Consider the following 14,122-nt stretch of genomic DNA (forward strand, 5'->3'; position numbering starts at 1 on the left):
GTAGACCCGCCTCCTATAATCCAAAGGCTCTCATTTTTCCACTGTAATAATGGATATTAATCCACATAGCTTGAAGGTACCATTAGAATCTTCCGATCCTTACTTCAGATCGGACAGTTTTTGTGAATCTTTATTCAAATGTAATATTGATCCACGTGTAAATAATGTTTTCAAAAATAGTCGTAAAGTACCATTTCTACTTAAATTACATCACATTAAAAGCTAGATATAAGATGAATTTTTTCATTATATTAAAATTATACCAACTTATCCCTTCGTAGGATTTGAAGAAGTACTATAAGATAAAATTATTAAAAAAAGATTTTGAAAATTATAAATAAATCATTTTAATTCATTACATAAAGGAGGGAATAATAATTCTGTTTGTCGTGGCGCAAAGCGAGACAGGTACAAGTGCATCATCTCAATTTCCTCTGTACAAAGACTGCTGCCAAGTTTCCATCGTCGTATCGTATCGTATCGTATCGGAAGAAAACTCTTCTTACTCACTGAACCACCGCCCGGCGTTCGATAGCAGATGCTTTCTTTTGTTCTCCACCCATATCTAGGTCGTTTCAGAAAATTCTAGAGGGGAGGTTTTATTCCTACCGTTCCTGTTTTTCAATTGCGCCAATTCTTTCTTGATCGGAACATATTCGAGGTATTGAGTTCGTTGTTTGATGAGTGCTTCCGAATGTGGAGGATTTTCATATTTGATAAAGTTTGCATTGACATTGATTTTGTTTGCCTGTTTCAATTTTGCTCCTGCTAGGAGTAATTTCATTTCTATGCTTTTCTATTCCCTTGCTGTTTAACTTATTGTTTATATTTTATACAGGTTTGTTAGCTCGGCTTTCCTGGTAGCTTCACCGTCAATAATCAATTGGATGCTGCAGTATCTTCGAATGGTTGGTTTCGGATCTTTGGTGTATTTTGATTCATTTTTTTTAATGGAAACTAGTTCTAGTTTCATGGCGTGGAGTTATCGTTGATGCTCATCTCTGCGATTTTATTTTGTTCTGATAGTATGCAAATAATTTGAGATCAGTGAAGTTTCATATTCTTTTTATTTCCTTAATTTTTTTTTATCAGTAACATTTTCTTAATTTATTACTACTTCAGCTTTAGTTTTTTACTAAACAGAAAAATGGAGCAAAGTTTAAGCTGGAAAAAGAAATATGCATGTCTTAGGAGTGAAACCTGCAAATCCTTTCAAAATCTGTTAATTTTTAGCATTAATAATATCATAAATGAGAGATTACAGAAACTTCATATCTGAATGTTAGAAAAACAATATTATATTGCTTGATTTTTTCTTTCTTATTTATTTAAAAAGAATGGCTGTGACCATGCTGTCTAAATTCTTGTAATTTGGTGATTGGGAGCGTAGCTTTGCGGCTTTCCTGGCATGTGGCGTCGTGAAGCATGCTCTCTGTACAAGCGAATGACTTCAAGAGATTATACAAATATTGTTGATGTAGAAGACAGTTTAGGTATGGTTCGTATTCATCTACCAATTAAATTTGTCTATTGGCACATTTTGTTCATCATGATTCTGAAAGCCATCTTTTGGACTTCACCGATTTAACTTCAGTGAATTTTAACTTATATTTTTGTTATTCAAGTACTTCGCCGTCAATTACCTTATCGGGTTGTGCTTTTTAGTTTCTACATGAGAAAACATCTGAGCACTGGCAGATTGCTGGACTTGATGCATATTTTTTTTTTCTCCTGCCAGTGGTATAAACTATCAATTTTGGATTTCTGCTCTCCTTCCTGTAATCCACTCATCCAGAATAGTTTTTAGTTTTTAAAAATTAAAGCAGCACGGCCTTGGGTTTGTTCTCAAATTTATATGAAGATGTTTGGGATGATAGTTCTTAATTGTTATATACTTCTTTAGCTCTACAGGACAGTCTGGATCCATATGTCACAAATCCTTCATGGCGGCTTTCTTTTCCACATGTGCTGGTTGCAACAATATCATCGTTCTTATTTGGTTACCATCTTGGGTTTGTGCACTTCCCTACCACTGTGCTTCTTCCTGCTCATGGTGTCACTTTTTGTAGATTTTGATGTACTAGTTGACTATAATAAATTCGATGTGTGCTTCTTGTACAGTGTGGTAAATGAACCACTTGAAACCATCTCTTCAGATCTTGGATTCAATGGAAACACCTTAGCAGAAGGTGAGAGAGTATGTTGGTCTCTAATTTTTAGCTTTCTCTACATTTTGTTTTCAATTCATCTCATTGAAATCCTGTACTAATGATGAATTACAAAAAAAGGCCTGGTGGTCAGCACATGCTTGGGTGGTGCCTTCATTGGATCCTTGTTCAGTGGCTTAATTGCTGATGGCTTTGGCCGCCGTAGGACTTTTCAGTTGTGTGCTCTGCCCATGGTCATTGGTGCGGCTGTAAGGTAATGTTAAAACTGCATAACCAAATGCTTGCGAAATAACTCTTACCGTGCATGTCATTTTAGTGTTTTATTTCCTTGGGGATTATATGATTTTTTGGGGGGTTCATAGCTTCATCATGTATATGCAAAAGATCTTTTATGGTAGAAAATCGGAACTAATATTTCATATGCAGAGGAAATCATGGTTCATGACTATATCCTATTATGGTATTACCTCACAATTAATGAAATGATCATTGCTTGTTCACTTTCACGGATGATCTCAAAATTGCAATAGAATATCTACATAGAGAGTTTCTCTGTGCTTCATTTCTTACTTCAGAAATAATTCTTGGATATATATATATATATATATTTTCTCCAGAAAAGTCACAGTAAAATTAAATGAAGGAGAATTTTAAATTAATATACTTTGTTCGTCACCTATATCCATATCTGCAAATTGTTCAGACTTTGTTGGACTGACATTGTTCGCCCTGAGGTCACACGTGTGTAATTTGTTATAATGGTTTCATATAAGCTCTTGGTACTTTGTACAGAAATTTATTTGTTCTCTGCTTTTGTTATAGCATGCACCTTATCTCTCCCACTGTGATGTTTTCAAATCTAATTTTACTTTGCCATCTGGATGAGTTTTCAGTGCAACGTCAACAACTTTGGCTGGTATGCTGCTTGGAAGGTTGTTAGTTGGGACAGGGATGGGCCTTGGCCCCCCTGTTGCTTCTCTTTATGTGACTGAGGTATAAAATTGAGTAGTTTTTACCAGAACAATCTTTGCGCACAGCACTCTGGAAATATCCCCACTTCTTATTTTGGTTAACCTTGCTCATGTGGACAGGTTTCTCCTGCTTTCATAAGGGGGACTTATGGAAGTTTCATCCAGATTGCTACTTGTCTTGGACTTATGGGGGCTCTGTTCATTGGAATACCTGTCAGAGAAATTGCAGGCTGGTAAGAGATACTTGATCTCACAGAACTAGTAAAATGTACTGATTGCTTAGTACATGATCCGTTATATTTCAGGTGGCGAATCTGTTTCTGGGTATCTGCAATTCCTGCTGGACTACTTATTTTTGCAATGATGTTTTGTGCTGAGAGTCCACATTGGTTATACAAGGTTTTATTCCATTGCATCTTTGTCTTTGAGTTTTATAGTACTTGAATGATGTCTCTTGTGTTAGCTGTCAAAGATTAACTGAGTTACTAATTAAGGCTACGCCACTCTTTTTTTTTTATTTTTTCTTTCATGTAATTTGAATATCATTTTCTGAAAAAAAAAATCCAGCTATTGCTGTCTCTCGCAAACTATGCTGCACGGAAACGGACACTGGAAACGATATTTCTAAAACATACTTTCATAAAATAGCCTTCAAATGAAAACGGACACAGACACGGACGCAGAAACGCTATTAAAGAGAAGTGTCTGTGCAACATAGCTTGCAAATGTTGTCTTTCATGTAATTTGAATATCATTTTCTGAAAAAAAAATCCAGCTATTGCTGTCTCTCGCAAACTATGCTGCACGGAAACGGACATGGGAAACGATATTTCTAAAACATACTTTCATAAAATAGCCTTCAAATGAAAACAGACACAGACACGGAACGCAGAAACGCTATTAAAGAGAAGTGTCTGTGCAACATAGCTTGCAAATGTTTTGTCCTGCAACCCCTTCCATAATGAAACTGCTCTCTCCAAACTTATTATTCAATTATTAAATATACTTGAATGATTATTTTCTGTAGTGGTTAAGTTGAAAGTGGATGATTAACTTGTTAGTTTATGATACAGCAAGGAAGAACTGCTGAAGCTGAAACTGAATTTGAGAAGCTCTTAGGTGCAGCACACGTTGAATCTGCAATGCAAGAGTTGTCCAAATTAGACAGAGGGGATGATAATGATACTGTGAAGTTGTCTGAATTACTTTATGGTCGCCATTTTAGAGGTAGGTAGTTCTATTATCTCGTCTTTCCTTGTTTTCTTTAGGCTTTGTTTTTCACATACTCGTTTTGCAGTTGTTTTTATTGGGTCAACCCTATTTGCTTTACAACAGCTCTCTGGCATAAACGCCGTGTTTTATTTCTCTTCAACTGTGTTTAAAAGGGTGGGAGTGCCATCAGACCTAGCCAACGCCTTTGTTGGAATTGCTAATCTATCAGGTACAATATCTTTCCCTACTAGTTTTCTTGTGCATGTTGGTTACTGTAATTTTTTTTTTCACCCATGATTCAACTGCCCTCAGGATCCATTGCTGCAATGCTGTTGATGGATAAACTAGGAAGGAAAATGCTGCTGCTGTGGAGCTTCTTTGGGATGGTAAGTTTTTCGAGTCCAGATTATTTGTCTTAGTTTGATTGTAAATGTCTTTTTGAAACACATTGATATTGTATTCGTCCAAAGGGATAAAGGAAAAAGTACTTCTTAAGTGATGGAATATAAATACACATAAAGAGGAAAAGTGCACTTTGCATGTGATGTAGTATAGATTACGCTGAAAAGGTAAAAAATTGCTATTTCGGTCGGGGAAACAATTGGATATTTCTGTTCAAACCAGTATGGTCTTGAATAAGCAAGATAAGCAGCAAGAGTCAAGTGATGAATGTTATTGTGTAATAGCTTTACTGCAAAGGGAACTTAGTAATACTTACTCTTCGTTTGTGATGTGTGAGTTGGACTTTTATTGTTTGTATAGCATCTTGACATTCGGTTACATATCTTATTTACCATTGTTTTCCTGCAAACTTCTTTCACTGTTGGCTGCAAATTTATGTGGCTTTGTCCATTCTTCATGGCTTCATTGGACCTAGAATGATACCTGCACCTTTTTGCAGCACTCAAGGGATTTGAAATTTTTCTTTTTCTTTACTTCCTTCGAATTGATCATTTGAGACTGCATCACAAGATCCGGTGCTGGTAAAAAATGTGCTTAGGCAACCACAACTATAACTAGTGCTGCTCTTACTCCAGTTGGACCTTCCTTTTCTGTTTTTTATTTTGCAATGTATGGGTTAAATAGGAGCGGCCTCTTGCCAAATAAATTGCCAGGGGAAGGCTTGCCCCCAGTCCACCCTTGTGGTGGGACCCCTCCCCGGACCCTCGCTCAGCGGGGACGCGTAGTGCACCGGGCCGCCCTTTTTATGGGTTAAATAGATCCTTATGATCACCTAACTGATCTAAGCAGGCTGAAGTTCATAAAGTGAATTTTCCCTATGCAGGCAGTGTCCATGTGCATTCAAGCTGCAGGATCAAGTTCTTATATGACCGGATCTGCTGGAGCTTTATACCTATCTGTAGGTGGCATGCTGATGTGAGTAAAAAAATTTCATTACAAATGACAAAGATGAATTCTATTTTCTTTCTTACTGTAAACTATCATGTGCGCAATGGGCTCTAAATGCAAATTGTTACTCTTCTACTGGATAATAAGTGAGGGTTTGTTATGCTCAATACCCAAAAAGCAAACGCTTCAATTGCAGCATGATCAGTACCTTTTTGCTGCAGAGCAGTTCTCTCTTTTACTTCAGTTAATCCGCACTACATTTCCTCCCAAAAGAACGATGATTAGTGGCTAGTAGTTCTCATCCTTTGTCATATTCAAGCTGTGTTTAGATAGGAATAGGTGTAGAATTCTAATTTTAGCAGCCACAAACTTGCCCTTTTTTGCAGCCACTTGGGATGAAACTTTGACTTGGGCAATTGTTAACTGCGGGAATAGATGTCAAACATAGATTTTGCATTCACCGCGCGAGGATTGAAACCCATAATTAAGAATTTTTCTGTACAGGTTTGTCCTCACTTTTGCATTAGGAGCCGGTCCAGTTCCAGGTCTCCTCTTACCAGAAATCTTCCCTGGTCGAATCAGGGCAAAAGCTATGGCTGTGTGTATGTCAGTGCACTGGGTAAACTCTTCTACTTTTTTCCTTCCAAAATTCTATTGCTTACCATTTTTCGCCAACCACAATGTAATACAGAGGCGTTCTTATTTTCATCATTTGAGATGAGAACTGTTAGTTCTTACAAAACCTCCTTTATAAATGGTATCTTTCAGGTGATTAATTTCTTCGTGGGCTTGCTATTTTTGCGTTTACTGGAGCAACTTGGATCACAGCTTCTGTATACCATTTTTGCTGCATTTTGCATGACGGCAGTGGTTTTCGTGAAGAGGAATGTCGTGGAAACAAAGGGAAAAACGCTTAATGAAATCGAGATAGCTCTTCTCCCTCAATCATAGAGATTTTCTTCCTGCATGTACATCCCATTACATATTAGATATCGGCGAGGAGAAGTTAAACTGTTCGCTCAACACCTCTATCGAGCATCTGAGAGAGAACCCGATTCCAGTAGTGGTTCAGTACACAGGGAAAAACCAGAACATAGATTCAGCACAAGCGAGGTTCGCAACAAACTCTGTAATCAAGCAGGTGCTTTGAGTGGAGGAGTTATATGGGACAGAGATCTACTCGCTTAGGCAAATATTTGATTCTTAGAACTGGGATATATGTATTTCACTCCCCAAATATGTATTGAAAAGAACTGTGTCAACTAGGCATATTACAAACTGTGTTTGTTTCAGAACTCAAGAGATTAATGCTACCACGTATATCATCCTATTATTTCAAGTTGAGACGCGCTAGATCACGATTGTGCCATTTTATATAAATTCTAAATCTGTTTTTCTTTTCAACCATAGGGTTAAATTTGCATATTGGATAACAGCCGTGAAACTAAATTAATGAGAAATTGATTTCTGTTAGATTTGTTGTTAATAGAGTTTGAAATTGCTCTGTTTACAATATGCTAATGCTAATAATATACGGTTAGGATTAAATTTATATTTTACCAGAGTTACATAGAACTCTTGATGGGTCACCGATTCAGAAAGTTTTCCACCCAAACCTAATGAACTTATGTACCGAACTAAGAACTGAATCATAAAAGCAGATCCTCATCTGGAAAATCAAAGTTAGTTTTTGAAGCAGCTGAAGGAGAAGTTGCAATTCGGGTGCAATCTACTCTTAAACTCCATTAGGCTTATGAGCAAGCTGCAGTACATGGTGTGAAGCAGGGGTAACTCCTGATACCCCATCCATAATTATTATGAGATATGCCGGCTGACCAGCCTGATATGATCCGTTGTCATATGACACAGTTGATCCGCCTGCCTGATACGATCCATAATCGACATATGACACAGTTAACCCGCCTGCCCAATACGATCCATAATCCACATATGATATGACAATCTGAATCGACAAAATTCAGAGGAGATAGAAGTCTCTTTTCACTGACATAATAGTAGGCAAACATAATTTCATAGGAAGTGAGGTTTCACTCAATTCAATTTTTGCATTTCAACCACGAGGAGAATCTCAAGAGCCTTCTTTAATCCGGACTGATATTAGATATTAATTAACACCCTTATGAAAAAGATTTGAATACTTGAACCTGAATAAGAATCATAATAGTATTAAAAAAAAATCAGTATTGTGTTCCAAAAGAATGATACTTTAACAAGGAACAACGATTTCCGACTGACTCAAGGACACCATAGCTTGCATAGTTGAGTCAGTGAATGACAGAATGAGTCCTTTTAATCTTTGATCTCAGGAAAACTGTATGGAGAAACCAGTACTGGTGCTTCTGATATTCATGGGGCCGCCAAAGTCATCAAAATCGGAATCAGAATCTCTATCAGGATAGTCGTCATACCGCCCAGGAGAATCCTCATCTTGCCCACTGTTTAACAAAGGCACACGAAGCTCAGAGATGGGCACTGGAAGAGGTTCTTTGCTGAAGTACTCGTCACGGAGCAGTTCCATTGCTGTAGCTCTAGCAGCAGGGTCATATGAAACAAGCTTTTTCACGAGGGCGATTTCATCCTGCGAATGGTTTGTAAGGCAGGCTTCTACGCCAGTCGGGTTTTCTACCTTAGCAAATGAAATTGTTCCATAATCAGGAAGCTTCAAACAGCCTGGCCACACTTGCTCGGTTAAGTTGCCGAGAACGTTGATGATTCTACTGAGTTGATCTATATCTGATGTCCCTGGGAAAAGGGGTTCAAGGGTCAAAAGTTCAGCAAAAATGCACCCCAATGACCACAGGTCGATCTCTAATCCATAGTCAGTGGATCCATAGAGAAGCTCGGGAGCCCTGAACCAGCGAGTTCCAACGCATGAAGTAAGTAAACCATACCTTTCATTGTCCACTTCATCAGTTTCATAATTATAAGTACTTCTCATGAAATCATCTCCCATATCACTTGCTGTGCCTGTTGCAAGACAAGATGTATCCCCATCTCGGAAACTTGTTTCGTCCAAGTAATCATATGTTTTGGATTCACCACTCTCCCTAAATGATTCAGATCCCTTTACAACACCTTGCTCCAGATTACTCTGCACTTCTATGGGCGAGGTGTTGATCTGAGGAACATTTTCAGCTGAAGGAACAACTTCTTGCTGGTTAACTGGGTTCTCTTCATGCGGCTGGATGTTCTCATCCATAGCAGTAGAAACAAATCCTGGCTCCATCAGTATCCTTGCCTGGTCATAGAATCAAAATTAAGCATCTCATGCTTGCAAGAACATAAATAACACTTAACAGCAGCAGTCTCTCAACATTCTCATAATCTCATGAACATCAACAAATATAATTCAACATGAAAAATATTCAGTCTATGGCTATCCAGAAGGCCAGTCTGCATCTAAGTTAGTTCACTCAGCTCATTAGCAAAGAATTGATAACATTTAAGTTTTAAGACTTACCTTACACAAAATTCAGCGAGCCCAACTGATGAAAATCATTAGAAAGGCATGATTTTCTCACCTCTAGCTTCAAATTGAAAACCCCAAAACAACAACCATTAACAAGTTTCAGTTTTTTATTTCTTTTTTCAATGACAATGTATTGCATATTCATTTCTCAATTAAAAAGATGAGACCATAGTCCTTTTCACTTGAACTTCACAACATGTAGGGGTGTCAAAACGGGTTATCATAGCAATCATGTCCAGCAAATTTGTCTCTATAAATGGTATTGTCATATCAGAAATTGGCAGCCTAACAACATGAGGTCCATTGAAGTGTATTGCTGATCCTACAAACATACTACTATATGAACACACATTTCTCACCATCCAATGCAATGTTATTTAGCTCGTATTTAGAGTAAGGAAAAAGGAGTATCATGAAGTTATATCAATTCAATCATAACTCATCTATTAAATCAAATCCAGAAAGGGATTTGATTTGTTTTTTTTATCTGTTGGTTTCCTTTTTGGATTTCCTTAAGCACAATTCATCAACTGGCAGTTCGAATCTAAGCTCAAACACTGATCTAATTATTTTTATCAGACACAAATTAGATTATAAACATGGTAAAACCCACATTACCTGACCGAAATCAGCCAATTTCAGGATTCCGTCTTCGGAAATTAATAAATTACTAGGTTTCAAATCCCGATGAACAACCATATTCCTATGACAAGCATCGAGTCCACTCAATATCTGCATCATCCATCTCTTAATCTCCCCGGCACTAACTCCGATTCCTCCATTCTTCTTCCCTTCCTTAATCACCGCTGCCAAATCCGTCCTCAGGAACTCCAACACTAACACAGCGTCTTCGTCCTCTCTCCAGAAGTACTCGTGCAAAACTACGATGTTAGGGCAATTCTGGACGATTTGTAAGGCCTCGATTTCCCGGAACGCCGATTGGTAGTCGTGGATTTCTTTGAGAGCGACGATGAGGTTGTCGGAGAGCCGGCGGGCCTTATAGACGTCGGAGTAGGCGCCAGAGCCTACTCGCTCTTGGATTTCGTACTTTGCAATTATTTCGGGTCGAGTGTGTATGCTCCAGCTCTTAGCGTGAGGAGGCGGAGATGGCGGCAACTGGTCCATATTCCGGTGTGTAGTGGTGGCGGTAGACTCCAGTCTTTGTTCTCTGGTTGCAGACTGATTAATATTTCTGATAATCAATTAATGACACTGCTGATAGGAAATGACTGAAGGACTTTTCTTTAGTTAATTACCATTTGTTTTTGTTTTTTCTTTCTTCACTTTTTTTTGTTTTTTTTTATTTCTTTTGACCAACAAACAACATTGCATTAAACACCCAAGTCTTCATTCATGTTAATTTAGAGAAAAAAAAAAAAATCTACAACATTAGCTAAGCATGTGGGGATACAATGATGATAGGCATAATATCCATTTAGCTCCTTAAATTAAGACTTCAAAGTCAATTAGGACCTTAAACTATCAAAGTTATCAATCAAGTTCTTGAACTAACAAAAAGTCATCAATTGAGTCATTATTCTAAACAAAAATTATCAATTGAGGCCTCATAGAAAATCAGTCGGTTGAATAGTTTTAGACTCTCTTGCCTAAATCCATTTTGAACCAACACATAGATAGATTATTACAGTCTATATCAAATGGTAACAGTTTCTAATTTTAGGATAGGATTGAGACTCATCAATGATTTTTTATTAATTCAGAGACCTGATTGATAATTTTAATAATTTATGATTCTAATTAACTTTAAAGCTTTAATTTTTTTTTTTATGGGAACTTTAAAACTTTTGATTATCCAAATAAGTGTAATGCCATGATAATAAGTCTATTCTCCTATGCAATGAGTTCACTATGTTTCAGTCATGGGGTAAATTACACCCATGGCCACTGAACTATATCTATTTACATATTGTGGCTACTGAACTTAAATTCTTCCCGGTATATCATTGAAGCTTATATTTTGTTATATTGATGGCCACGGTGACCATTGACCATCATTTGTGACCTGTTCTCTCTCATTTTCCTTCTAAAACGTGAGATACCAATTTTACCCTTCTTTTCCGTGGATCAATTTCTCTTCCTAAAGTACATCTCTCTCTAACTCCCCTTTCTCTCTCTAACACCATTAATCAGTAGTGAATTTTATTCTTTGGATCTGATTCTTTAACCATGGATCTAAGGTGCCGTTTGATAAAACTGAAAATTAAGTGCTGAAAAAATAAGTACTGAATTTTAAGTGTTGAATATTATAAGTGCTGAAATTATTAAATGATACAAATATTTGATAAATATTAAAAATAAGTGCTGAATATTAAAATATTAGTTGATAATGTTTAACTTAAAGGTTTAAGTTAAATATTCTGACTTGTCAAATTAAGTGATATGTAGCTTAATTAAATAATTTAAGTGAATAATAAAAAAACCATTATTTTTTTTTTGAAACTAAAGAATCATTTTATTAAAGATCAGAAAGAAGAACAGAATACAGAAATCTAGGGGGATGGTCAAACCAGCTCCCACGATCAGACACAGAACCGACTGCTCTAGCTAATACATGAGCAACACGATTCGCAGATCGTTTAACGAACTTAATAGAAATAATTCCTAACTCTCTAATAAGAAAAGAGCAATCACCAATAATAAGACCAAGAGGAGAGTGAAAAACAGAAAAACTATTAAGAGCATAAGCTAAAATTTGTGAATCAGTCTCCAAATGAATGTTGTGATTGTTGGTCTCATGTAACTTATTATGATTAGTTCCAAGGGGGGGTCAGGAACTAATATAACTTTTTCGCTTAATAATGCTGACTTAGTTAAATGTTTGATAATTTAACGCAGCTTTAGGTCAGCAAGGCTGAGTGAAGTGTGAGACAGCTTTAATCAGACACTGACTAGAGTTGATTCAATTGTGAGTTGGGAAGTAACACTTTAGGTCAGCTTCCAACTCAGCACTCTGATTACTCAGCGTCGGCTTATGCAAATTATATACTGAGTAATTTAAGCAAGCAACACAAACATATATATATCAAAGGAAAGGGTTAGAGATTACTCAGCAGTCTTATCCTGGTTCGGCCTCACCGCCTACGTCCAGTCCCCAGAATCCCTCCGAGCTTTTTCAATCCACTACTGAGCTCTTTAAAGGTAGAGCACAAACTGTTTACAAAGCAATTGAGTATGCAAGAGTACCATCCTCTATTCGTCTACTCAATCCTACTGAGCGCTATGACCGAACACTCAGATTTTCTCTACCGCTGAGTACTAAAACCGAGTACTCAGCTTCACTCTTCTAACCTTTACGATTGATACAAAATTGTTCTCTCTAAATGAAGAACACTTTAGATGAATACAAATTCACTCTAGACTTTTACACAAAGATTGGAATTTGGTGTAAGAACTTGCTTTTTCTAATCAGACAGCTTCTCTTTTGGATCTTTTAACTTAGTGAAGATCTTGCTTGTCTTTTCTCTTTTTGTAATTCGGCAAAAGATCCAAGTGATGAACTTGTCCTTTTATAGCAATTTCTGAAGCTTCAATGATTTGAATTCGGACATATCCGTTGAATTCAAACGGTCTTTTTTCGTCATTGATAGGTCAGCATTCAGAATTGCAGGCCAATCCTGTCGTCTGAATTCAGCAGGCGTCAAGCTTGCCAGTTTCGTCTTCTTGCGCCAGGTTCGTCTTCTAGCACCAGTTTTGTCCTTTTGCCAAATGCCAGTTAATCCATGCGTCTCAAAAAGGTCTCTAGGCAGATTTCTGAGGCTTCTGAATTGTTGCAGACCTGTGTTGGGCGTTTGTCTTTTAGTCAACGGATCATTGGCGCTGTCCTGACGAATACTCAGCTTGATCATTTGGCTTTGCCTTTAAGATATCTTCTGACGGGGCTGAGTTACGTTCTACTCAGCTTCTTCGATCGGCTTCGCCTTCAAGCGTTATTCTGAAGAAGACTTTTCTTTTACCAAGGCTGAGTTACGTTTTACTCAGCTTCTGCTGTGTATCTTTGCTCATGCTGACTTCGTTCTGTCTTTCTTATTTAACACTTAGTTCCTGTTCTCATTAGTTAATATACTCAACATTGAACAAACACATTAGTACAATTAAATCAAAGCACTTAAATTTAATTGTCTTAATCATAAGATTAACTTAAATAATTTTGTCAAATCAAAATCATGTGGAAAGGTGTTTCAACAAACTCCCCCATTTTGATGTTGACAAAAATATTTAATTAAGGAACTCAGCGTTAAGCATCCCTCATGATTGATTACCTTTCTTATTCTTCTGAAATTACTCCCTCGTAGGGGTTGCATCTATTGACTTAATTCAACTCCAAACCTTCTAAGATCTAATCAAGTAAAATTGAGACATGCCTTTACTCACTTAGTTCAATTCTAGACCTTCCAAGATCTAATTCAGATGAGCCTAAGGTCAGTTTTCAGAAGTAGGTCAATGCTTGGAACATTTAGTTATTACTCAGTTTCAAATATAGGTATTGGATTTTGTGCTGAGTATGATTTACTTGTATATTCCTTATGTTCACAAGTTTTAATTTGTTGTCCAATGAATAGTTAAGTATAACATATCAGCATATAAACACAGGTAAGCATCGCATAAACATAGTCAGTTTTGGATGAAGGATTCATATATATTAGATATTACTCAGCTTAACATGAACATGCCATAAAGTATAAGTTACAAGCACTATAGACTATTAGTAGCACTATTTCTTAATATTGGCTTGAACTTGATTTGACTTGGGTTTGGTTTGGGCAGTTCGTTGTTGCTGAGTGTGGGTGCTCGGGACAACAGAAGTTGAACCAGGCTTCTGCTGAGTTCCGGCAGCTGGGTGCTTAGCCTTATCTTTTGCTCCCAGTTTCTATTGAGTTCCAGCTTGCATCGTTTGATTTTTCTCCCCCATT

General features: G+C 37.1%; 2 protein-coding genes across 2 annotated transcripts; one reads left to right on the plus strand and one right to left on the minus strand.

The window, feature by feature from the left end:
- The first annotated feature begins 383 nt into the window (after positions 1-383).
- Positions 384-7,045, plus strand: LOC136202879 (probable plastidic glucose transporter 2). Its single transcript, XM_065993837.1, has 15 exons — positions 384-661; positions 839-908; positions 1,391-1,493; positions 1,904-2,012; positions 2,122-2,189; positions 2,289-2,421; positions 3,062-3,161; positions 3,260-3,372; positions 3,445-3,538; positions 4,213-4,366; positions 4,437-4,580; positions 4,664-4,737; positions 5,637-5,728; positions 6,206-6,320; positions 6,470-7,045. The coding sequence occupies exons 2-15, from the start codon at positions 888-890 to the stop codon at positions 6,650-6,652; spliced, it is 1,503 nt and encodes a 500-aa protein (XP_065849909.1). The 5' UTR covers positions 384-661; positions 839-887; the 3' UTR covers positions 6,653-7,045.
- An 822-nt stretch (positions 7,046-7,867) lies between these two features.
- On the minus strand, positions 7,868-10,477 carry LOC136203196 (cyclin-dependent kinase F-1). The gene is made up of 2 exons (XM_065994288.1): positions 9,810-10,477; positions 7,868-8,960 (listed from the first exon to the last, which is right to left on the minus strand). The coding sequence occupies exons 1-2, from the start codon at positions 10,314-10,316 to the stop codon at positions 8,025-8,027; spliced, it is 1,443 nt and encodes a 480-aa protein (XP_065850360.1). The 5' UTR covers positions 10,317-10,477; the 3' UTR covers positions 7,868-8,024.
- Positions 10,478-14,122: the final 3,645 nt, after the last annotated feature.

This window comes from Euphorbia lathyris, chromosome 8 (assembly GCF_963576675.1).
Source record: "Euphorbia lathyris chromosome 8, ddEupLath1.1, whole genome shotgun sequence".
In the NCBI taxonomy this organism is placed as follows: Eukaryota; Viridiplantae; Streptophyta; class Magnoliopsida; order Malpighiales; family Euphorbiaceae; genus Euphorbia; species Euphorbia lathyris.